This window comes from Tenrec ecaudatus, chromosome 1, assembly GCF_050624435.1.
Source record: "Tenrec ecaudatus isolate mTenEca1 chromosome 1, mTenEca1.hap1, whole genome shotgun sequence".
Lineage (NCBI taxonomy): Eukaryota > Metazoa > Chordata > Mammalia > Afrosoricida > Tenrecidae > Tenrec > Tenrec ecaudatus.
The window spans coordinates 263,787,203-263,813,309 of record NC_134530.1 but is presented as its reverse complement, the minus strand read 5'-3'; the positions used below and the strand labels follow the sequence as shown (position 1 = coordinate 263,813,309).

At 40.9% G+C, this 26,107-nt stretch overlaps 1 protein-coding gene across 1 annotated transcript in view; it reads right to left on the bottom strand.

Annotated features, from left to right (window-relative positions):
* DISC1 (DISC1 scaffold protein) overlaps window positions 1–26,107 on the bottom strand; it is a 415,073-nt gene that overhangs the window by 24,629 nt on the left and 364,337 nt on the right. Inside the window, 1 exon segment of the mRNA XM_075542777.1 lies at window positions 15,745–16,021. Coding sequence (XP_075398892.1) covers window positions 15,745–16,021 — 277 coding nt within the window.

Below are 26,107 nucleotides of genomic sequence, written 5' to 3'. Positions count from 1 at the left end.
CTTGCTAATCCAGCTTATTTGGCTCAGTTTCCTAATTATAGTTGACACAACAGGGTATTCTCTGCTATAATCAATAGCTCCAATAAAGTCAATGGTAATTTTGATCAGTGGCAGGTAAGGCAAAAATGCTGGCATAGATGGACTAGAAAGCCATTAAAACAATCAAAGGGTTTCACTAAGGCTTGGCCAGAGGACGGTTCAAATTCCACACAAGAGCTCCCTGAAGTGAATCTTATGTGCCCTACCTACTCGCAGGAGCGTTGGTGGTGTAGTGGGTTATGTGTTGCGCTGCTAAAGCCAAGGCCTGAACCTACCAGTTACTCCTTAGAGAAAGACGACGATGTCCAGTCCTGTAGAGTTACTTTCTGGGAACCCCACAGGGGCAGTCTTGCCCTGGCCTATAGGATTACTATGAGTCAGAATTGTTTCAATAGCAGTGGGTGGGGTTGGGTTTGGTCTACCCTAAGGAATCCATAGGTGGTTCAAAATATTAACATATTTGGCTGCTAAAAAATCATTGGCAGTTGGAATCCACCCAACGGTACCACAGAAGAAAGGCCTGGCAATCTACTTAACCAACATCTGCCCTTGAAAGCCCTTGGGAATGCATTTCGACTCTGACACAAACAAGGTTGCTATTCGTTAGAACTGACTCCCAGACAACAGGTGACCTGCGCTAGGAAACTAATACAACTGCTTATTCCTTGAACAAGTCAGCCCTCGTATTTCCTTTGCTGCTGCCATGTCGTCATGAGTGAGTGCCTTTGACAGGCCAGAGGAATCTTCTAAGGGGAACATCCGACAGCCTGAAGACTGGTTTCCTCAGAAGCACTGAGCTATGGTTCAGTAGTAGAAGAAGTAGCACAGACAGGCCCCATGGTGCACAAAGTGGTTCCACCACTTGCCAAAAGGAAGGAAAGCAGTGGGATACCAGTGGGATACGAGGCGTCCGTCCTTCCTTCCTTCTCTCCCTGGGGCAGGCAGGGAAGCTGGCAAGCTGAGGATGTTAATTACCTGAAAGAACAAGGAGAACCAGCGACTGCGCTGCAGCTGAAGTCCCTCTGAATAGGATCCTCTGCTGGTGACTTCCGGTTGGCCTATGTGCTCCTGTGGAACTCTGACTGGCCACGTGGGGAGTTTTCTCAGTGAGCTTGCTCACTGGCCTCCCTGTTAGTTGAGTTCTGTTGTTTCTAAATCTAGTTAGCCTAGCTGTACTTAAAATTCTCGTTGCATAAGTACTCCAACAAGCAAGAGCTGTTCACGTGAAAAGAGAGGATTTGACTCCATGAAACCCACGTTAAGGCCTCCGAAAGACTCAACCATATTTTTTAAAAGGAGAAGAGGAAATAGCATTGCTTTGCAAATCCCCCGCCCCGCCCCCCCCCAAATTCCCAGCATTGTTAATCATGCCTTGTAGCTGAGAGTTTTCTAAGCAGGTTAGGCTCATCAGCATACCCATGTAAACGAACAAGCTGTGATCCTTTAACAATCAACGAACAATGAAGGAGTGAGTTTGCAATAATTTTTAAAAGTTCAGGTTGCAAACGATCCTCTGCTTTATCTGGCTTTTTAGCAAACCAGCCAACTACCAATTCTGCCTGCATATTGCTTGCTTTCAAAACACTGCTAGATTTGTACACAATGAATTTTAATGACGGCCGAACTTTTCTTTATCCCCTAGCTCTTTGCTTCGAAGCCATTTAACAGCAAGAAGAAAACAATGGGCTAAAATTAAAGATCAGCTTGCAACCAGGCGGTGCAAATGGTTAATGCATTTGACTGATGGTCAAAAGGAGTGGCTTAAAGCCCACCCTGAGAAAGAGAGAAAGACCTGGTAATCTGGTTAAGAAAGCAAATAATTGAAAACTCCGTAGAATACAATTCTACTCTGATACCTGGGCCGCCATAAATCAGAGTAGACTAGTTGTTTGTTTGTTTTCAGATCAGTTGTAGAATTCACATGTTCCATGCAAGAAGTACAGGGCACAAGTTTCAGCCAATGCATCTCATATTCATCCAACCACCCATCAGTGGAGGCTTGTGTGTTGCAGTGATGCTTAAAAGGTTTTAGTAGGGCGGGCAGAACAAGAAGGATGAGGAAGAAAGGCTTGGCAGTCTAACTCCCTAAATTCATCCAGTCCAAAGGGTATGGATCGAAAGTCGGGTCCACAACTGACCATGGCGATAGCACAGAACCAGGCAACATTGCATTCCGTTGTGCATGCGCTGGGGGCTGATGTGAAGGCAGCTGACGATAGCGAACAATTTAGGATGATAAAAACACACCTCTTCAACACACGCTACCCATGGTCCAGCTTCTTCTCACAGGCAATTGAAGAAAAAAGAATGGGAATTCCAAAAACCATTCCTGGAGGTGCAAATCTGAACAAAGAGAGCTGTCCTATCTTGTAGCTTATCATTCAATTCTTCTATTCAATCATTGGATAAAATAACTGAAAGGTGCCAGCTTCTATCCTGGCCTTGTTCGAGGAGCCTCTGCTCATAGCTACTGGACAGGGGAGACAGGAGACTGGGCGGAGAGGAAGAAGATGATATTGACCAGAGTCCTCCGCAGGAGGGGAGCCCATTCTGCAGGAGACCCGCCAGCACCCCAGGAGGACAGCTGCAGACAGGCCAAACAGAATGATGCGTATATGATGACCAGAACAGTGAGGACAAAATGACCACTTCCCAGCAGAGAAAGCAGAGCTCACTGATTCCCCAGCTCCGAGATGGGAATACTACTTTTGCAATATTTATAAACCAGAGGCAGCCATGCCTGATTGTTTCCTGAGTCTGTGGGGAAGTTTGGTAGACGGCTGTAATGAAGAATGTAGAGTGTTTGCAATTTGGGAGACTGCTTCCTAACGTTGGCCTTGTGCCCTGTGCTAACGTCCTCCATCACAACGCCGATCTAAATTACTCGCCGAAATAAACTAGGCTGGAAAAGGGCAGAGCGGGTCCTGAGCATCCAGGCAGGGCCAATAAACACAGTGAAGGCTTTAATAAATGATGAAACACACAATTCCACTCAAATCATATACCTGCTCTGGACAGATGAACACAGAAAGGGTTCTGAAAATCACCTCTCTGGGGACCTCTATTAGGAATCAAGGATTTTTCGTGGGAGATTTGGTCAAGCAGAAATTGATTGCCGCAGGGCATCATGCTTTGCGGGGGAGACCAGTATAGAATGGCCCAGTCAAGCAGGGAGTTTTGACGCAAAATTATCTCAGGATAGAAAAACACATCGACATTTTAACCACTGGCTAAGTCTTCAAGTACCCAGATTTCAATGACTGCCTGGAAACCCCAGGCAGAAAGTCAGAATCCTTTCTTAACAAGACCCATGGTTATTGATTCTTTGTGCCTACAGCAACCTAAAAATCCAAGTCCCAGCCACGACTTTCCCTTTATTAAACCGGTTTCTTCTGGGGTTACCTTTCACTACTCACTTTTGCTTCTTGGTGAAGGGAGCAGCAATGCATATGCTTTTAAAAGAATTGAAAACTGGCAGACTGTAATAGAATGCTGACACATAGTAAGCTCCTCCTATACGTGTGTCTATGCAAAGACATACAACTGTGTGGATCACCGCGAAACATGAGTAGCCTTGTGAAGAAAGGGAATTTCAGAATATTTCATTGTGCTCATCGAGTCCACTCCACTTCAGAGCAACACCATACAGGGTTTCTGATTCTGAATGTCTTCATGGGAGCAGACAGCCTCATCTTTCTCTCTGTGGAGTGGCTGGTGGGTTTGAATAGTTGCCGGTCTGGTTAGAAGCCCAATGTCTACTCCACAGCACATGTGTGTATAGGCTCGTACACAGACCAAGAGGCAATCATTTGCACAGAACAAATGTTCCATGTACCTGTTCCTGTATCATGTCCCTGTGCCTGCTCCTGTAATGTGCTTAGTGAGGTGACTTCATAGTCATAAAAAAGACTGGCATCCTTTCAACTGTTGAGTGCTAGAAATTGTAAGATTGCAGGCATTTTTCCGAAAAAGGTAGACTTTTGGGAACCAGCACTCCCAGGGTGGCAGGATATGTTTATTACAAAGGGCAATATGAGGGAGTTAGTGAGTGTCCAGACTATTCAGTCTGTTGCCTGCTAGGGAGGCTATTCACGGCATGGATGTAAATTTATAAAACTACATATCAGAAAGCGTATATTGTACTGTCTATAACTTCATAGAACTGGCTAAATTTTAAAAAACTATGTATTCAACAGTAAGATTGTAGATGCTAGCCTCTGTTACATTGAACTCAGTACTATCACATAACATTTTACACTGGCGAAGAGCCTAAACCCCAGTGTCTGTATTAAACCATTGACTTGATTGAAAAACAATGATGATAATGAAAAGTACCTTATGAGTTTATTGTGAAGATTTAAATGAAATAATAGACCTGAGAGCGGGCAGCGTTCTTGAGAACCAGTTTCCTTCTAATCCCATGTATATCTCAAAGCAGAACTGTGAGCCATAGAATTTGTAATGGCTGATTCTTAGAAATATTTCACTATGCCTCGTGGGGGTATGGCAGGTGAGTTTGGGGGAAATGAGCTCATAATGAGTACAAGAAAGAAGAAAATGTTCTAAAATTGATTATGATGATGATTGAACAATTCTTCTTGAAATGATGCTACGTGGAGTATGTGCCCATAAAACTGCTCACGATGCATTTTGAAGTCTTTTATATGGTAATAGTTTTATTGGCATTTATGCCAAATATCATGCAATTTAATCATTCAATCATATTAAAGAGATGTCAGCAATCATCACCAACCACAATAAAATTTCTGAACATTTTCTTCAGTACTAGTTATTAGCTTCTCATTTCCCCTATTCTCCCCCATCAACCCCCTTAGCGATTTTGAATATAGTTACCGTCTCTATAGATTTACCTATCCTGGATTTCATAGACAGAAAATCATACCAGCTATAAGCAGAAGCAAGCAAACAAACAAACAATGACTAGACAAAGCAGAAAATCTTCAATCAAAAAGAAAGCGGAAAATATTTAAAAACTGGAACAACTTTAAAATGGATCAAAACAGAGATCAAATGATAAGTTATTACATTTTAACCGAACTACATCTGCCATGATTGACTTTACAAGATTCTGTGTCTGACAGCAAGACTATCCACATGCATTGACTATGGTCAGACAGGGTTCACTGGAGGCTTCGTGAAGAGAGCTCTGAAGATGCGAGTTCTATAGAAAAGTACAGAGAAGAAATCGGATGGTGCCCACCTCTCAGAAAGAATAGTGCCTGAGATCCGAAAGGCTAATTTTCAAACAAGTAGATGACATCAAAATGAAGCTTCCACTAAGACCACATGAAAGAAGCATGCCAGCCTGTGTGATCCAAAGCTTATAAATGATAAAATTCAAAACCAAAGGATGGAATGGTGTAAAAGCTTAAAATGTGAACACTTGGTTTGCTGAAGGTTATGGATGAGAATGGAAGCCCCCAATACATTTGAAGGGTCTCCACATGTATCATTTCAGTCTTTTTAATGGCCTTTTGTTTTCTTCATGTATGTTGTTCCTGACGTCATCCTAAAGCTCATCAGTCTTGTCATTAATGTTCATTGCTTCAAATCTGGTCTTAGGATGTTCTTGTAATTCAAAGGGAGATATATTGAAAGTCATATTTGGGCTTTGGTAGACTTTTAATTTTCTTCAACTTGAACCTGAATTTACATATGAGCCATTGGCCTCCTTCTGAGTGCTAATGTTGAGCTTCTCCATTGTTTCTTCCCACAGATGTAGCTAATGTGATTCCTATGTATTCCAGCTAGCCTGCTGCTCCATGTGTACAGTTACCAGTTGTGTTGTTGTTAAAAGGTATTTGCAATAAGGAAGTCTGTGGAACTGCAAATTTTTTATTAAATATTTTTATTGGGGGCTCTTACATCTCTTATCACAATCCATATATTCATCAAGTGTGCAAAAGAACATTTGCACATTTGCTGTCATCATCATTTTCAAAGCATTCTCTTCCCACTTGAACCCCTGATATTAGTTCCCTATTTCTTCCCCTTCCCTTCCCCTGCTTATCCTCCTTCATGAACGCTTGATAAGTTATAGATTATTATTTTTATATCTTACATCATCCTCCATCACCCCTCACCCACTTTCCATTGTTTGTCCCCCTGAGAGGGGGTTATAGGTTGATTCTTGTGATCTATTCCCCCTTTCTCAACCCCACCCTCTTCTAATCCTCCTGGTATCTCTACTCTCATTGTTGGCCCTGGAGGGTTGATCTATCCTGGATTCCCTGTGTTGCAGGCTCTTATCTGTAGCAGTGTGCATGTTCTGGTCTTATCTGGTTTGTAAGGTAGAATTGCAGGGTCTTACAAAATTCTATCACGTGATCTCCACCAGTGTTTCTACCACCAGTGTCATATATACCAACTTCTATTTCTCCCTCTTTGTTTTAACTTTTGCCTTCCAATCACCAGTATTTATTTATTAATGGATCTTGATAGCATGTATGGTCAACTTCAGACTGAAGAAGTGTGTAGAGCATTTCAATTTCTTCATCGCTACCTTCATGGGTTGATTTTTAAATTTGTATAAGAGTTGTATTACTTGACTTCCTTGTAGGCCTATAGACATCATACAAAGACAGACAGTGTTGTATTTGAGCCAGTTATTGAAATACTCTTTTTGAAAATTAATGCCAAATCATTCTTCTTGAGTTAGTCAGTTCCAAATGCAGAATAACATACTTTTAGAAAAATTAATACAAGACTAGTCCCAAGAATGTGGAAGTCAAATCTGCCCCACATGCTCCACTTTTCAAAAATGTTATACTGCTCCATTATCCTTGAGATCAATCAGCACTTCCTCCTTTTAGCATATTCCCTTTCACCGCAGGGTTCTATACGTTGATGCAATGCCTACTCAATGCTCACGTTGTGAAGGAAAGGGGTTCATGTAGGTGTAGATACTGGTTAAGTCACAAGTCCAAAATTCAGAGCCTCCTCTCCCCCCAAGATAGCAGAACTAGTGGAATCCTATTAGGTGAAAAGCCGCAACTTAAGTCCTCTGAACTGCAGGTCAGGCAGAAAAAGTCAAACCGTATGCAGAGTGTAAAGGACAATCTCCACTCCCAGTTCACCTCTCTTGCTGGTAATTAGAGTCATGCTCCTGCTTCAGAGATGGCTCATTTCATAACCCACAGAATGGCTACCACAAGAAAGTCTGTTAACAATCACTCACAACCGAATCATGCAATCATGTAATAATAACCCATGTTGTTACCCTGGCCCACTAGGAAAACAATGACATTGGGTGGGAGTAACAAAGGTTCTGGCTAGAAGAGCCCTATTAAATAATGCACTGTACTTCATTGGCATATTAAACCACATAATTGTCTGATGATGCCCAATACCAGTTCATTTCAGCTCACTGGTGCCTAGGATATTGATCTTTATATGTTTCATTGATTTTTTAATGATTTCTGCTTTTAAAAATTTCTCTTCCATACACTCCATGTTCTGATTATTAATTGACATCTGTAGATGTTTCTTCTCATTTTGTCAGGACCCATCAGGAAAGGAGGGTCCAAAAACTTTACTCCATCCAAGTCAATATGATAAACTTCAAAAAGATGGTTCCTCTTTAGTCGTCGATAGAGCGCCATCCAACCCATAGGGCTCACCTTCCCATATTCTGTCTGACAATGTTCCCTGGCTATTTGTAAGGTTTTTTATGACTGATCCCTCAGAATAGGAGAGCCTGTTCCTTATTCAAAGTCTGCTCTTATGTCTGGAACCTCCACTGAAACCTATGTACCACGAGTGACCCTGTTGGTATTTGAAAGACTGGTGACATAGCCCCCAGCATCACAGTAACCATAAGCCACTGCCATCTGACAAACTGACAAGTGCTGGGGCCTTTTCCTGAGCTCTTCTACAACTTGAAGCCCACTCGATTTGGGACACATCGATGAACTCCATAAGAAATAAACACTGGAAGGCCTAAGACTCTCACTTGTTCAACTTATTCTGAAGGAGCATTGTTGTTACTGTTGTTGTTTGGGACCTTCAAGTCCAGTCAGACTCATCGTGACCCTGGATACAGAAGAAGGATTGAGGTCCAGACCAGCACTGTTCTCATGGTTGAGCCCGTTGCTTCAGCCATTGTGTCGATCCAACTCATTTAGGACCTTCCTCTCTTTCCCAAGCCTGCGGCTCTCCTTCCCAGGCTGGTCTCCTCTGACAACATGTCGAAAGTCTTGTCATCCTTGCCTCTAAGGAGCCGACTGGCTGTACAATTCTGTCAGTTCTTTTGGCAGTCCATGGCATTTTCAATATACTACATCAACATTACAGTTGAAATGCATCAAATTGTCTTCCGTCTTTTTTATTCAATGTCCAACTTTCACATGTATGTGAGGTGATTGAAAATACCATGGCTACCATGCCAGAATAGCAAGCCAAGACCAGGGGAGAGGAGCATCCACATTTGAAGGAGACACTGTTGGTGAGCATGGTGGGAGAGTGGGCAGAAGTAACCTCACATCACAAAGGGAGTTTAAACAATGATTGTAGGGACCTAGGAGGATAATGGATGAGATTATATGTTCCTGGGTAGACACTATGAATACATTTCTACCTCATCCTCAGTGAAACATGCCATGGACAAACATCATGATGACCATGGATGCTGATCTTGCAGGCAGTATGGTATAGCCCAGGGGCTACCCAAGAAAGACCTACCATTGAGGTCTGGCAGAATGAACTGAGCTCTGCCCCAAAGGAACTTGCAACCTTGGACTGCGGACTGGGGTAGTTGGATGGGGGAGGAAGCAGAGAGTGGCTGCCCCGGACTTGTGGAAGTGGCGGTCATTGGACCTTGAGGAGAACCCCTGGTTTGGTGGGTGTCCAATGGAAAGGGACCCAGAATATCCAAATATTTAGTACCTCGATGACCCCCTCACAGTGATATGACTGGTTTGGCAGGGATTTGAACTTGGAATAGTTGATCCAGGGAGTTTCCCCTGGCACCACTCCCCATGCTTAGGGTAAAGAGAGTCACTTAAATGGGACATCGAACTGTGCGCAGCAATAATTCAAGGGTTGTGGCTTATGGTGGAAATGTGCTTGCATAGACTCCTCCTACCTACAGTGTCCAGAGTGATGTGTCATTGAAAAAATTGATGATGTTACAAGTGCAATCACTTTATACCCCAAAAAGACGATGGACATCGTTTTATTTGTCTATTTCTATGGGGTTTTGTTTTCTTGTCTTTAGTTTTCTTTTCATTTGTTTGTTTGTTTGTAGTTTGTTGTCTGCTAGTTTGTTTTTTTTTTTGATAATTGGTTAATTGGGGTAGTTGGTCTTATGGGGTCTTGAATTTATCATAAGACCACTGCCAAAGTAAATCTGAGTCATGCATATCCCAGGGACAAGCAGATGGATTCTGGGCCCCCACTTCACTCTGGCCGCAAACCAAGAACAGTGAGTTCTGATACATGGCCCTGCCTGACACTCCCCTTCATGGAATGATGACAGAAGATCCGGGTGCCACAGCAAGGGTGGGGAAGAAAGCAGCTGGGGTCCAGCTGTCATTAGAATAGTGTCCGGGGCCTTTGGGGTTTATATTCAAATAAACCACCATCTAAGCAAGGAGTCAACTAAGTACATGGAAGAAGCACACCAGCTTGTGTGATCCAAAGATGACAATACCAACATTCCAAGGGAAAAGTAGCAGAGCCTAAATTGCAAAACCCAATTTATGGAAGGCTGTGGAGGACAGTGGGAGGCCAAAATCCATCAACACAGTAGCCAATCAGATTAAGCTGCTGGCAGATCCCCTCTAGCCACAGGAAAGAGTCGTGAACTGCTTTATTATCTGATAGAAATCGTTGCAATCATGATTATGCTGGATAGAGCTTGACACTTGGTCACTTCACCTTCCTCTTGACCTAAACTGAAATGGTGCAACTATTTCTTGCTTGATCCATGACACAAAAATTTTCTTCCCTGCTCTTTTAAATATTGATCATGGTCTTTTCTTTCTTACTCATTATTTGTATTTTTATCTTTGTATTATTATTATTATTATTTTATCCTTCCCACTTTATCGTGTTCTGTTTTTTATTTATTTTTGTTGGTTTCTCCAGTTTGTAAAGCACAGGAGTGGATGCATAGAGATGCACCTACTGATGCAAAGGGCGTGGGAGATACGAAGGGTGAGGTGGCTGGGGAGCAAACACTGTATGTGGGAGGGGGTAGGGAGCCCTAGAACAGATGGTGATTACATAACTCATTGTAAACGTGATTTAACTATGGTGGGGGAGACAATGTTCTAAAATTTGGTTGTGGGAATGACTGCACAACTCGTCTTCATATGAGGGAACAATTGAATTGTATGATATGTGGATGAAGTGTCAATAAAACTGTTACACAATTTAAAAAGAAAACGCCGTGGCCTGTGTCAGAGGCACCTTAGACCTCTCCTTACTTTTCCAGGCTACAAAGTGGTCTGTGCAGCAGATTTACCCAATGCAGTGCTCTGCTTGATCTCTTGACTGCTGCCTCCATGAGCATTGATTGCATAACTTAAGATCAGGAAAGGTGTGCACCATGGTCATAGTCTCTCACTATACTTATTCAATCTGTATGATGAGCAAATCATCAGAGAAGCTAGGTTATATGAAGAAGAAGATGGCATCAGGATTGGAGAAAGGCTTATTAACAACCTGTGATCTGCAGATGACACAAACATGCTCGCAGAGAGTGAAGACTTATGCACTTGCTGATCAAGATCGAGGATTCCAGCCTTCGATGTGGATTACAATGCAATGAAAAGAAAACAGAAATCCTTACAACTGGACCAACGGGTCAAAAATCCTTACAACTGGATCAATAGGTCATATGATCAATGGAGAAAAGATTGAAATTGTCAAAGATTTCATCTTCCTTTAAGGAGTATTAGAGATAAAATAAAGGTATAATCAAATATTTTATTTTTGCTACTTTTATTTGATCTAATAGACAATAGTTTGTTCAAGATAATAATAGCAATATTGTTACTGATGGTTCTATTTTAAAAATAAGTGACATAAATGACAGGAGCGTTATAAGGCATAAGAAGGAAAAATTGGGAATACCAACCAGGAACCTCCAAGAAGATCTATAGTGTCATTTGCAAGTAAACATCAATTACTTGCATTATAATGTATATCACACACTCCAGGGAAATGAGTAAAACAAAAATAAGGGAAAAATTATAGATATGTTAAGAGAGGAAGGAACACAAAATAATATAAAATGCTCAATTAAAAGCCACATAAACAAAGGAACAAAAATAAGAGCAAGGAATGAAAAATTGTTACAAAATAACAGATATTAAGGCAGTTATATCAATAATTAAGAATCCCTAGTGGCACAAGAGATTTAGCAATAGATTGCTAACTGAAAGGTAGATGGTTTGAACCCACCCACTGCTCTTGTGCTCTGTGGGGAAAGGATGAGTTAGTCAGATGGTGCAAAGAGTTACAGCCTTGGAAACACTCTCTGGAATTTCTATTCTGTCTTACAGGGTTGTCATAAGTTGAAATGAAGTTAACATCAGTGAATATATTAACTATCACTTTGAGTGTGAGTGATATAAATACACTAAGTAAAAAAACACGATAAAATGGGGCTTGACAATATGTTAGCTGCCAAAAGACCCTCACTATAAATATAAACACATAAATTAACTGCAAGGGGGTATACGTAATAGCTTATTCCTTCACTTTGGCCAATGCCACTCTGTGCCAAATAATCTTACTAATTCAGCCATGCTCTAACACATCCCTTCTTCCAAAACACAATTACAGAAAAAGAGGTCTAAACGGCTGCATGATTATGGTGCTGATAGTAGCATTCGACTATCTGTACAATCGTAATCATGGTCTTAAAGATGTATTAAAGAAGCCAACCACCAGTGGACAGAGGGTGGCTGGCTCTCTCTCAGAGAGAGTGTCTGAGGGCTACAAAGTCTTGTTAGACTAGCTGGCTCTCTAATAAACATGAAAAGCCCTCAACGAAGGCGACTTACTCTTTTGCAGGCAATAGGAGACCAGCCCCTCCTGAAGATGAGGCTGCTTGCATATCAAGATGAAGGGCTTGATGAATCCATCTGGTAGAAGATACTCCCAGAATAAACCAAACTCCCTGCCATTTAGTCGATTCTAAATCATAGATAACTTGTAGGACAGGCTAGAACCCCCTCTGTTGGGTTCAATATCTGTAACTCTTTACAAGCCTTGTCTTTTTCTTGTGGAACAGCTGGTAGTTTTGAACTGCTGACCTTAAGATTAGCAGTCCAATGTGTAACCCACTATGCCAACAGAGCACTCTACTCTTCAAATAGTGATCAGCAAATTCCTATTGAAAATTTTTATCGGAAGTGGATGTTGTGAAGGAGCTCAGAAATACCAGGGGCTAAACATAATGAGACACTTCCACCAAAGATAAAGGCTAGATTCCATTTTTGCTGTTTATTGCTTATTCGGAGTTATCCTTTGAACTCAGCTAACTAGCATAGTCAGGAAGCCCAAAGGCTCTTTTCTCCATTCTTTTCCCATCATGCTCCCAGGGAGAACATTCTCTCAGACTGGTCCCAATAGTATCCATAAATTAAGCTGTTAAGTGAGCCAAACTTCTTAAGTTTAAGGAATCCTGCTATTTTCTTATGCCCATTAAAGCATGTTTTGTTGAATATCAACCAGTTAGAATATTTTCACCCTACACTGCTAGTTCTTCTGTATTTAATGTCTGTGAAGAATTACTTTCACTGCAGTATTTTGGTGAATCTTAACAGATGCTCAAACTTTCTCGTTGAGTAGATACTTAAAGTCGTAAGAATGAAGAACAATCCTCCTATACCTTGCAGAGTAATCATCCAGGGAGAGTGGGTGGACACATGGGGATATAGCAATAGAGAGAGGGAGGGAGGGGGAACTTCTCATCAACAATGGATCTGATCAATCAATCTTGGCCTTGGGGATCCAGTGTCAGGCCAGAGCTCCATTACTTATTCCGACCTAATTCCACGTACCCTGACTTTAAGTTTAAGTGCTCACCTTTGGAGAACCAGCCATACCTGTGGAGACTCAGAAGCAAAGGCCCACTGGTTCCTACACCCAGTGCTCCCTTTGGGGGGAATAGGGAGACACACTCTTTCCAGTCTTCTAACTGCAAACATGGATAGTTTGTAACACCTTTACTGAATAGAGTGCACATCACTGATTTCTCAACTTACCATAGAACTTTCCCGAGCCAGAGTGGGGCATGCTCCCATTCTTATAAGTTTTTGCAATTTAAATAGATAGTCAAGTATTCATTTCTTGGCAGTGCTGAAAGCAGCGACTGAAAATAGTATATGTAACACCTGTTGACAAGTGGTGAGCTCTGTGAGAAAGAGATGGGGAAGGTCCGTGTGCCAGAGATAGGGGCAGGGAGGAGGCGACTACCCTCACACTGCTCCATAATCCTAAATTGAGTTAATGAAAATTATGAAGGGAGTTTGCACACCCAAATTCAAACATGATACCTAAGGAGAAGTGCCACATTCCTTCAGCGTATTGTGCTTTCATTTCCTTTTAATATGAAGAACATCTGGGAGCTAAGCCAGAAAAACAGCTCTGAAGTCTGCAATGATAGCTTTGGAGTTGGATAAAATTCCCAAGGACATTTCACTGATGAGACCTTTTCATTATTAGAGATGGGGAAGAAGAGCTCCAGCGAGATAGGATAGGAAGAGAGGAGAGAAGCCCTTCACTCTCATGTCTATCAGTCTCCAGAGTACAGAGTTGAGTAAATCAGTATTTTAATTTTTAACATATATAATAGACAAATTATTAGAGTTTTTCAAATGAAATGAGATTACAAAATTAATTATTTTGTTTTAGTAAAAATAGTCAGTAACATATATAAATATATTAGTATCCTCATTCTGACTGTATAATTATAATGTATACCAATTGAAATATTGAATAAAATAATGTAACACTGAAAACACACACTAGTCTATGCCAAGAAGACAGAGACCTGGCCAACCAGCTGGAAGAGAACCATATTTGTGCCCACTACAAAAAAAAAGAAACCCAATAGAATGCTGATGTTATCAAACAATGTAATTAATATCACATGCAAAGTAAAAATTTGTTGGAAATAATTTTTAAAGGTTTCAGTAGTATAATGATAAGGACTTACCAGAAATTAAAGCTAGATTCAGAAGATGATAGAAAGGAAAACATTCGTGAACATCAGCTGCATTTTAACTGAAAGCAGAGAATACCAGGAAGATGTTTACTTGTGTTTTACTATCAAAGCAAAGGTTTTTGCTTTGTGAATTATAGCAAATGAAGGAAAATATTGGAGTGAACAGGAACTCCAGAACACTTTAGTTGAGCTTATGCAAGACCTCTCCATAGACCAAGAGGCAGTCATCCCAACAGAGCAAGAGGACACTGTGTTGTTCAAGGTCAGAAAAGGTGTGCATCACCGTTGGACCCTTTCACCATCCTCTCTCAATCCATATACTGAGTGAATGATCAGAGAAACTGGGCTATATGGAGAAGAAGTATCATGATTGGATAAAGGCTTATTAACAACCTGTTCTATTCAGACTTGTTAAAAGTGAGGATGAAGATCAAATGCTTACAACTGGAGATAAAGAAAATGAAAATTGTCACAGCTGAACCAAGAGGCAACATCATGATAAATGGAAAAATGATTGATGTTGTCAATGATTTCATTTTACTTGGATCAACATCCGTGCTCATAGGAGCAGCAGTCAAGAAATTAAATGATGTATTGCATCGGGCAAGTCTTCCGCACAGCCCTCTGCAAAATGCTCGCGTGCAAAGATGTCACTTTGAGGACTAAGGAGTCCTTGACCCAAGTCATGTTACTTCCAATTGCCTCATATGCATAGGAAAGTGAGACAATGAACATGGAGGTCCAAAGAAGGATTGATTAATTTAAATGTGTGCCCCAACAGACTGGACTGGAAAACACTCCTAAAGGCCAACAAACGATCCTTGAACTAACTACAAAAAAAAAAAAAAAAAAGACTCTTGAAATAACCAGGGACTGCCAAAAGAACAAACAAATCCATTTTGGAAGAAGTACAGCCAGAATGCTCCTTAGAAGTGAGCATGACAAGACTTCATCTCATACTTTGGACATGCCATCTGGAGATCCCTCTTCCTTGTAAAGCACATGTGCCTGATAAAGTAGATCCAGGGAGAACAAATAAATAGGAACACCCTTGACAAGATAGATTGATAAGGTAGCGGCTACAAAGGACTCAAACATAGTCACAATTGCGAGGCTGCTGCAGGATCAAGCAGGGTTTCATTCTGCTCTTAATGAAATCGCTGAGAGTCAGAACCAAACGGACAGCACCTGACAACCATATTAGTATATAGATTCTAAATATATAATTAACATGAATGATGTGTAATATGTGATCTTTATAGTAAGTACGTATCCGATTATCTATTACAGCTCTTGCCACTGAGTTAGCATAAAAGTGAAAACCAACAATGAAAAATGTTCCAGACAAAATATTTGCATTATTTTATAACCACATTCCAAAGTTATTAACTCTTTTAAAAGTTCTATGGTGAAATGGGGCACCTGTTCAATATGTACTTCTCCCATTTGGAATCGAGTCGTATCAGAGAGGCCATCTACAACGTCTATAAGAAAAAGACAGATACCTCTTCCTGTGTGCTGCTAACAACGTGAGGAGAGGGGCTCCACTGAGCCTTCCAGTCATCGTTGTCCTGCCAAGCAGCCTTTTTTCCATCTTCTGAGAGAAGCCTAGGTGGTATGACGATAGAAGTAGTAAAGGCAGTGCCCTCCGTGTTGCCCATTAGCCTCTCATCTTCTACACTCAAGGCGCACCTGGCCTCCTTCAGCTGCATGCTCTGGATAAAGAGCCGGCAAGCTTCCAAGTCAGCCTCCCACACTTTTTCAAGCAGTGGACTCTGGCAGCTGGAAAGACATGCACCGAAATTAATTTCATAATGTTTCATTATACTACATCAGTACCCACCTATGTGGTTAAACTTTAGCTAAAAACTTCATAATTAACAACTTAATTCACATAGTGATGAATGATTTTAACCAGATGGATAAAAGAGGGCACATTTATGTACATCAAGTGAAAGTAAGATAAGTGGTTGATCCTTCTTAGCGACGTGCTCTACAGCACCATCCTGTACCATGTATACATATTCCGATATGGTGTATTTTCCAGATCACCCCTCCCCCTTGATGTTCCCGCTATAGGGGCTTCCTTTGGATTTCCAAACCTGCCCAACTCACCCTGACTTTACTCACGTTTTACCCTGAAACCCTGTCTGATACCCATACACCCCATTTAATCATCTGTCTGATTTCTATTATGTTCAGACCTCAACATAAGTACCCTTTCCTGGAGATCAATCTTTTCCCACTCCCATAAATATTTATAACATGTTTCTTAGCAGCCTGTGATTTTTTTCTTCAAAGTATTTATCAAAACCCTAATTAATTATTTTATATGAATATTATGTTTATGTTTTTCTTTGAGAGCAGAATTTCGAATTTTTTCTCCCTTCTTTGGCTAAAATATACCAACATGGCTCATAAATTCAAATACCTAGATATCCAGCAAGAAATATAAGTGAGTGGAGCAGGATAAACATTCATTGCCTTTTAATCAATTCTGACTCATAGCAACCCTCTAAGATAGTGTAGAATTAGTCCTTAGAGTTCCTAAGACTGTCTAAGACTAAGACTTTCTATAACTTTTTGAACACATACTTATGATTCTCCATTGAAGAAGTTCCTGGGTTTGAACTATTTACCTTGTGATTAGCAGCCCAATTATTTTTGAGTTTTAATTCTTTTTTGAAATCATTTTATTGGGGCTCATACAAGTCTTATCACAATCCACACATACATCCACTGTGTCAAGCACATTTGTACATTTGTTTCCCTCATCATTTTCAAAACATTTGCTTTCTACTTGAGCCCTTGGTATCAGCTCCTCATTTCCCCCCTCCCTCCAGACTGCCCCCTCTCTTATGAACCCTTAATAATTTATAAATTATTATTTTGTCATATCTTGCCCTGTCCAACGTCTCCCCTCACCCACTTTTCTGTTGTCCATCCCCCAGGGAGGAGGTCCCATGTAGATCCTTGTAATCGGTTCCCCCTTTCGAACACACCTTCTCTCTGCCCTCCCAGTATTGTCACTCACACCACTGGTCCTGAAGGGATCATCTGCCTGGATTCCCTGTGTTTCCAGTTCCTATCTGTACTAGTGTACATCCTCTGGTCTAGCTGGATTTGTAAAGTAGAATTGGGATCATGATAGTGTGGGGCGGGGGGCGGGGAAGGAATCATTAAAGAACTAGAGAAAAGTTGTATGTTTCTTTTTTAAAAAATCATTTTATTGGGGGTTCATACAATTCTTATCACAAGCAATACATCCATCTATTGTGTCAAGCACGTTTGTTACATTTGTTGTCATCATCATTCTCAAAACATTTGCTTTATTCTTGAGCCTTTAATATCAGCTAATTTCCTCCTCCGTCCCCACTCCCCCTCCCTCACGAACCCTTGATAATTCATAAATTATTATTATTTTGTCATATCTTACACTGTCCCATGTCTCCCTTTACCCACTTTTCTGTTGTCCATCCCCCAGAGAGGAGGTTATATGTAGATATTGGTTCCCCCCTTCTACCCCACCTTCCCTCTGCCCTCTAGGTATCACTACTCTCACCACTGGTCCTGAAGGGTCGTCTGTCCTGGATTCCCTGTGTTTCCAGTTGCTATCTCTACCAATCAATGTGCATCCTCTGGTCTAGCCAGATTTGTAAGGTAGAATTGGGATCATGATAGTGGGGTGAGGAAGCATTTAAAAAAGAGGAAAGTTATATATTTTCATTGTTGCTACCCTGCACCCTGACTGGCTCATCTCCATCCTGCAAACCTTCAGTAAGGGGGTGTCCAGTTGCCTACAGATGGGCTTTGGGTCTCCACTCTGCACTCACCCTCATTTATAATGATATGATTTTTTTTTGTTCTTTGATGCCTGATACCTGATCCCTGGGACACCTCATGGTCACACAGGCTGGTGTGCTTCTTCCATGTGGGCTTTGTTGCTTCTGAGCTACATGGCCACTTGTTTATCTTCAAGCCTTTAAGACCCCAGATGCTATATATCTTTTGATAGCTGGGTACCATTAGCTTTCTTCACCACATTTGCTTATGCACACATTTGTCTTCAGTGATCATATCGGAAGGTGGGCACCCACTGATAGGAATTTTTGTTCTTTGATGTCTGATACCTGGTCCCTTCTATACCTCATTGTCACACAGGCTGGTGTGCTTCTTCCGCGTGGGCTTTGATACTTCTGAGATAGATGGCTGCCTTTTTATCTGAAAACCTTTAAGACTCCAGATGCAATATCTTTTGATAGCCAGGAACCATCAGCTTTCTTCACCACATTTCCTTATACACACATTTATCTTCAGCTATTGTGTCGGTAAGGTGTGCATCATGTAATGCCAATTTAATAGAACAACGTGTTCTTGAATTGAGTAAGTACTTGAGTGGAGATCCAATGTCCATCTGCTGCCTTAATACCAAACCTATAAATATATGCACGTAGATCTATTTCCCCATCATCCTATATAAATATATTTACATATGCACATGCCTGTATTGGGACCTCTATAAATACCCTTTGTCTCCTAGTTCTTTCTCTATTTCCTTTTACTTTCCTCTTGTCCCACTATCATGCTCAGCCTTCATTTAGGTTTCAGTAATTTCTCTCAGTTACATTGCCCTTGTTGAATTCCTATCATGCATCTCACATCATTGCTACACTGCACCCTGCCTGACTCATCTCCTCCTTGTGACCCTTCTGTAAGGGGATGTCCAGTTGCCTCCAGATGGGCTTTGGGTCCCCACTCTGCACTCCCCCTCATTCACAATGATATGATTTTTTGTTCTTTGATGCCTGATACCTGATCTCTTTGACAGCTCATGATCACACAGGCTGGTGTGCTTCTTCCTTGTGGGCTTTGTTGTTTCTCAGCTAGATGCCTGCCTATTTACCTTCAAGCCTTTAAGACCCCAATCACTATATCTTTTGATAGCCGGGCACCATCAGCTTTCTTCACCACATTTTCTTATGTACCTGCTTTGTCTTTAGCAATCATGTTGGGAAGGTGAGCATCTCAGAGTGCCAGATTATTGAAACAAAATGTTTTGTGTTCAGGGAGTACTTGAGTAAGCAGCCCAAGTCTTAACCCACAGTGCCACCAGGGGACAAAGTTGGTGAAAGACAAAGAAAACAAAATTATATTTTCTGATTTTTGAAAGGAATTAGCTTCCAACTTGGATTACACAAACACAGAATATTTTATCCAATTATAGAGCAAATTAAAGATGTTTCAGCTGAATAAGACCTGAAATAATTAATGGTAGCACAACAAACTAAATAATCCCAAATAGTATCAAAAATATCCATAAAGGAATAAAGAGCAATAGAAAGAGTAAATATATGAATCAATCTAAGTAATAATGATTATACAAAGCAACAATATTAATTTATTTTAGGATTTAAAAGCTAGATGAAATGAAGATGTCCAAATTAATCAGAAGACCCAAAATAAACAAACATTTTGATGCGAACGAGGGGGGTTGGATGGAGACCCAACTCCCTCTGTAGATAATTGGAGTTTCCCTCACAGAAGGGTCAAAAGTAAGGGAAGATGTAGCCAGGTATAGGACCCTGCAGTATAACAGTATAGCACCGATGAAACACACATTTTCTTAAATGCTTCCTCCCCCCTACTACCATGACCCCAGTTTTACCTTACAAATCCAGCTAGATCCAAGCATGTACACTAGTACAGAAAAGAGCTCTCAATTCATGGAATCTAGGACAGATAAACCCCTCAAGACCAATGAAGAGAGTAGCAATAAGATGAGGGTAGGTGGACGGTGGGGGAGAAGGGAGTAAAAGGAGTAACTAAACACAATAATTGTACAACCCTCCCACCCCCACTCCAAGGGGACAAACAAGGAAACATTGGTGAAGGGAGACAGCAGATAGTGTAAATTATGAAACTCATTGATAAATTATCAAGGGTTCACAATGGTGGGACGTGGGGGAAAGAGGGATAAAAAGAGGAGTTGGTAGCAAGGGCTCAAGCAGAAAGGAAATCTTCTGGAAATGATGATGGCAACATATGTACAAGTGTGTTTGATACAATTGATGTATGGAGTGTTATAAGAACTGTAAGAGCCCCAATAAAACAGTTTATTAAAAGTAAGTAAGTAAATAAATAAATGTAAGGTTATAATAATGAAACACAATAATATGTCCAAGTTGTAATATCCTCATATCTTTTCATTATCTCAAACCAAATTCACTGCCATCAAGTTGATTCCAACTCATGACGACACTATAGGGCAGACTAGAACTGCCCCTGTGGGTTTCCAAGACGGTAACTCTTTATGGAAGTGAACAGCCTTATCTTTCTCCTCTGAAGCAGCTGCTGCTTTCGAACTGTTTACCTTTGGATTGGCAGCCCAATGCATAACCGTGTTCCATCAGGGCCCCTACATTATCTAGGAAATAACAAAAGTGGCTGTTAACCATGACATTTTAAAATTCGGGGATTCATACTGAACCTTCTATGCGTTTTAATCTAGTAGTTAAAAACATGTATGGCTAAAAAACTAACAAGGGGAAATCAGAAATTATAAAATTTATAAATCATTCACTGACTAAGAACTGGTCTACAGAGCTTCCCAGACTGTCTATCTTTACAGAAGCAGACTTGTGTCACTCTCCCACAGAGCAGATGAAGGGTTCAAACCCCGTTGGGTAAGCAATCAAAGTTTCACTCACTGTGCCACCAGGGCTTCTTTGGATATCACCATAGGAGAAAGAAAATACACTGTGATACAAAATTTCTTTTTTTAAAAAAACATTTTATTAGGGGCTCATACAACTCTTATCACAATCCATACATATACATGCATCAGTTGTATAAAGCACATCTGTACATTCTTTGCCCTATCATTTTCAAAGAATTTGCTCTCCACTTAAGCCCTTTGCATCAGGTCCTCTTTTTTTTCCCCTCCCTCTGATACAAAATTTCTTTCAGGGAAACTGTAGCCCAAAGGGACAGGGAAAGTTTAAACAGGACTGTGAAGGGTAAAACGTGATAAAGTAAAACATACAACTTCTAAAAGAAAGTGTAAAATGCTATCTATGACTTTGTAATGGTCAAAACACTACTGGTGAAGTGAGTGATAAATTATGCTTCATTAAAATTAAGAACTTACATTAACATTTTCCTCATTAGTTCATATATCTTTAGGCACATTCATTATTTGGGTCATTGATCCTTTATAGTCTCCCTTACATGTAAGTGCTTACCCTGAGGGGATCGGGAAGGATGGGGGAGTTCAGTATGCAATCCTCCCCACAGCAGTGCTCCTCTGTGTTAGATCTAGCATGCTAGTCTGAAGTCAATGGGTCCTCTCAGATCATCTTCCTGTGACTTCAATCATCACAGTACTGAGTCATAGAGATGTTTTGATAGGAAGACTAGTGAGGAAGTGGATAGACAGGAGGTTTATAGGCAAATTTCTATCCATTAATGATGGAAATACTGAGATCTGACACAGACACCTGTCGACTCAGCTCTCACCACAATTTCTGTCTTGATAAATTAATATTTTTATTTAAAAGGCATATGTTCCAGCAAGATGGAGGACTAGGTAGATACTCTACCCAGATCCTCTACATCAAAGACATGGGAGACCATGTAAAACAAATACAAAAAAATGATAATCGTAGAACTCTGAGCTTCAGAACATAGAAAAATGAATTTAACACCAACTAGGGAAAAGGCCAGGAAAAAAAGCAGTGAAAAAGGAGACAGACATAGTAAATGAATTATCCATCAACCTGACACAGCATGATCACTTTGAACTTTTACAGGCTGTGCCCCATCAGTACAGCAACCCGATAATCAACTCAACTCTCCCAGAACAGCCAGCACAAACATGAACACTGGTAACTAATGACCAAACAGCTGAACTTCTTTGCTATGCTTAAGTTTTACATGCACGCTGATGGATGGGAGACTGGGCACACACCAACTCAGAGTCTAAAGGTACATGAACTCCACCTCAGCAGATCAGCTAGTGGACCACCACCAGCCAACTTTGGGTGAGCAGAAGCCACTTCCATAACCAGCTCTCCTGATTCCAGCGGCCCTCTGAGTCCAAAGGAATTCCTTGCACATCAGCAGCTCTAAACCTAGACACCTTCCAGATCAGGACAAATTGCATCTAGGGACAGGTGTCCTGTCCCTCAAAACCCTTCATTTGACCTCTTTGGCTTGAAGAAGGTGCCAACCCATATTGAATGTCCTACTCCTCACAGATTTTCCTTTTTAAATCCTACCCATCCCATTTTCTCTTTTCTTTTAAAAGTCTTCTTCCCTTTCCTATGTTTTATTCCTTTCTTTCTTGGTTTTCTTCCTTTTTCTTTTCTTTTTTATTAAATACTTTTATTAGGGGATCTTAGGTCTCTTATCACAATCCATACATTTATCTATTGTGTCAAGCACATTTGTACATATGTTGCCATCAATTTTAAAGCATTTTCTTTCTACTTGAGCCCTTAGTATCAGCTCCTCTTTTTCTCCCTCCTTCCCTCATGAACCTATTATAAGTTATAGATTATTATTTTCATATCTTACATCATCCTCTGTCACCCTTCACCCACTTTTCTGTTCTTTGTCCCCCTGGGAGGGGTTTATATGCTGATCCCTGTGATCAATTCTCCCTTTCTGCCCCTCTCCTTCCCCTTATCCTCCTGCTATCTCTATTCTCATTGTTGTTCCTGAGGGATTTATCTATCCTGGATTCCCTGTGTTGGGGGCTCTTATCTGTAGCAGTGTATATGTTCTGGTCTAATCCAATTTGTAAGATAGAATTGAGGTTATGATAGTGGGGGTAGGAAGCATTAAAAAAATACAGGAAAGCAGTGTGTTTCATTGGTGCTATACTTCACCCTGACTGACTCATCTCTTCCTTGTGACCCTTCTGTAAGGGGATGTCCAATTGTCTACCGATAGGCTTTGGCTCTCCACTCCATGCTTCCCTGCCCCTCCCCACCCCCCAATTCACATTTATATGATTTGTTCTGAGTCTTAGATGCCTGATACCTGATCCCATCAATGCCTCATGATCACACAGGCTGGTGTGCTTCTTCCATGTGGGCTTTGTTGCTTCTCAGCTAAATGGCCGCTTGTTTTTCTTCACGCCATTATGACCCCAGATGCTATTTTGATAGCCAGGCCCATCAGCTTTCTTCACCACATTTTCTTATGCACCCGCTTTGTATTCAGCGATCATGTCAGGAAAGTTAGCATCACAGAATTCCGGATTATTAGAAAAAACTGTTCTTGCATCGAGGGAGTACTTGAGTAGAAGTCCAATGTCAATCTCCTACCTTAATTCTTAACATATAGAGCTAAGTACATAGCTCTATTTCCCTCTCACTATATATAAATATATTTACATGTGTGCATGCCTGTATTTAGACCTCTATAAATGTCCTTTGCCTCCTGGATCTTTCCTCTAATTTTCTTTTACTTTCCTCTTGTCATGTTAACCCTTCATTGGATTTAGTAATTCTTCAACGTTACATTTCCCTTTGATTAAGCCCCATTAAGCGTCCTATGCCCTTTTCTCCATTTATTTTAGTTCACTTGTTTTTCCCTTGTCCCTGGGTTTGTTGAAAGCCCTCCCTCCTTTCTCCCACTTCCCCTTCTCCTGTGTCACCCTAGAACCAGCAGTCCCGTTGTTTTTGTCTCTGAATTTTTTATCCCACCTATCGTATCTAGATAGATATGCAGAGACATTAATAAGTGCAAAAAAAACAGGCAAAGCTAAACAAAACCAACAAAAAAAGACATGGGTTGAGGGGGAGCAGGGCACTAACCCACCCAAGTGGAGGGTATAGTTTATATCTCCACAGGAGAGGGAGAGAGAGACCAGGCTTCAACCTGGTGTGGCAAGATGTGAATACAACATACTACATGTACCAGGGAACCAATAGAGTGGTCTGTGGGAACAGCCTTCATCCCAACTCTGTGAACACCACCCCCACCCCGTGCCACCCCAGAAGAATGCACTTCAGAGGACAGCACTGAAACTACAGCTTGGGGACAGCACATCTGATTAGAACACACAGGAGAAATGAAGAAGGATGGAGGGTGGGGGACACATCCTGGTCCACCAAGCCCTGAGGATGATATTCCTGCTCAGAGCAGACAATGCACAGAGAGGGCCATAGGGCCGGCCCCACCATGAGACATGATGTCCCCCACTGAACCATAGCACAGTGCAGGAATTGTGCCCAATCTAACCCCAGAACTTGGGGTGAAACACAAATGGGGTATGCAACAGAGCAGAAAGGGGAGCAAAGCAATGATATCTCCGGGGAATACCAAAAATAGACTTTGGGGACAGAGTGTGGCATCCCATATGACTCGACTGGAAAACACTCCTAAAGGTCAAAAAAACAGACCTGGAACTATTCATAGGCTTTTCCTTTTTTAAAAAATTATTTGTCAGAACTACAATATAAACACATTTATTCTTCTTTAGTTTTCCTTATTCAATGTTCAACTTTCATATGCATAAGAAGCAATTGAAAATACCATGGCTTAGGTCAGGCACACCTTAGTCCTCAAAGTAATATCTTTGCTTTCCAACACGCTAGTGGGGTCTGTGCAGCAGATGTAATGAATCATTTGATCTTTTGACTGCTGCTTCCATGAGCATTGATTATGGATCCAAGAAAGATGAAATCTTTGACAATTTCAATCTTTTTTACTCCATTTATCATGATGTTAACTGTTGATTTTGATCTTTACATTGAGTTGTAATCCATACTGAAGTCTGCATCCTTGCTCTTGATCTTCATCAGAAAGTGCTTCAAGTTCTCCTCACTTTCAGCAAGCAAGGTTGAGTCACTGCATATTGAAGGTTGTTCGTCAGTCTCCCTCCCATCCTGATGCCACATAATCTAGCTTTCCTGACTACTTGCTCAGCATGCAGATTGAATAAATATGGTGAAGCATACAACCCCGAGGCACGCCTTTCCTGATTTTAAACCATGAATTATACCTTTGTTCTGTTCGCACACTGCTTTTTGATCCAAGCACAAGTTCCGCATGAGCATGTTGAAATGTTCGGGAATTACCATTTGTTTCAAGACTTCCCATAGTTTCTGACGATCCACACAGTTGTGTGACATAGTCAAGGTGCACAAATAAGCACCTTTCTGGTATTCTCTGCCAATAGCCAAGGTCCTTTTGACATCAGCAATGACATTTCTTGTTCCATGTCCTGTTCTGAATCCGATCTGAACCTCAAGAAGCTCTTGGTTAATGGCCTCCTGTAAGCATTGTATGATGCCTATCAGTAAAATTTTATATGTATATGATTTCTACAATTTTCACATCCTAATGAGTCACTTTTCTTTGGAAAGGGTAAAAATATGAACCTCTTCTTAATTGGCCAAGTGGCTGTCTTCCAAATTTCCTGGAATAGATGAATAAGCGCTTCATCAACTTGTTGAAACATTTTGAGCGGCATACCATTAATTCTTGAGAAATTGGTTTGGACCAATGCTTACAGTGAAGTTTTGAATTAATCCCTTGGTTCTTGCTCATATGTTACCCCCTGAAATGGTAGAATATTGCCTAGTTATTTGGGGTAAAGTGGCTTTGTATTCTTTCCATTTTCCTTTGACACTTTCTGCATTATTCAATATCTGCATCATTCAATCTCTCAATGTTGGCATTCAAGGCTTGGATTTTTTTTCAGTTCTTTCAGTTTAAGATATGCTGAGAACATTCTTTCCTTTACATTTTCTAACTCAAGGACTGCACATTTCACTACAATGTTTACATTTTCTTCTTGAGCTGCCCTTAGAAAATTTCTATTCAGCTCTGCCTTCATAATTCCTTCCATTTACTTTA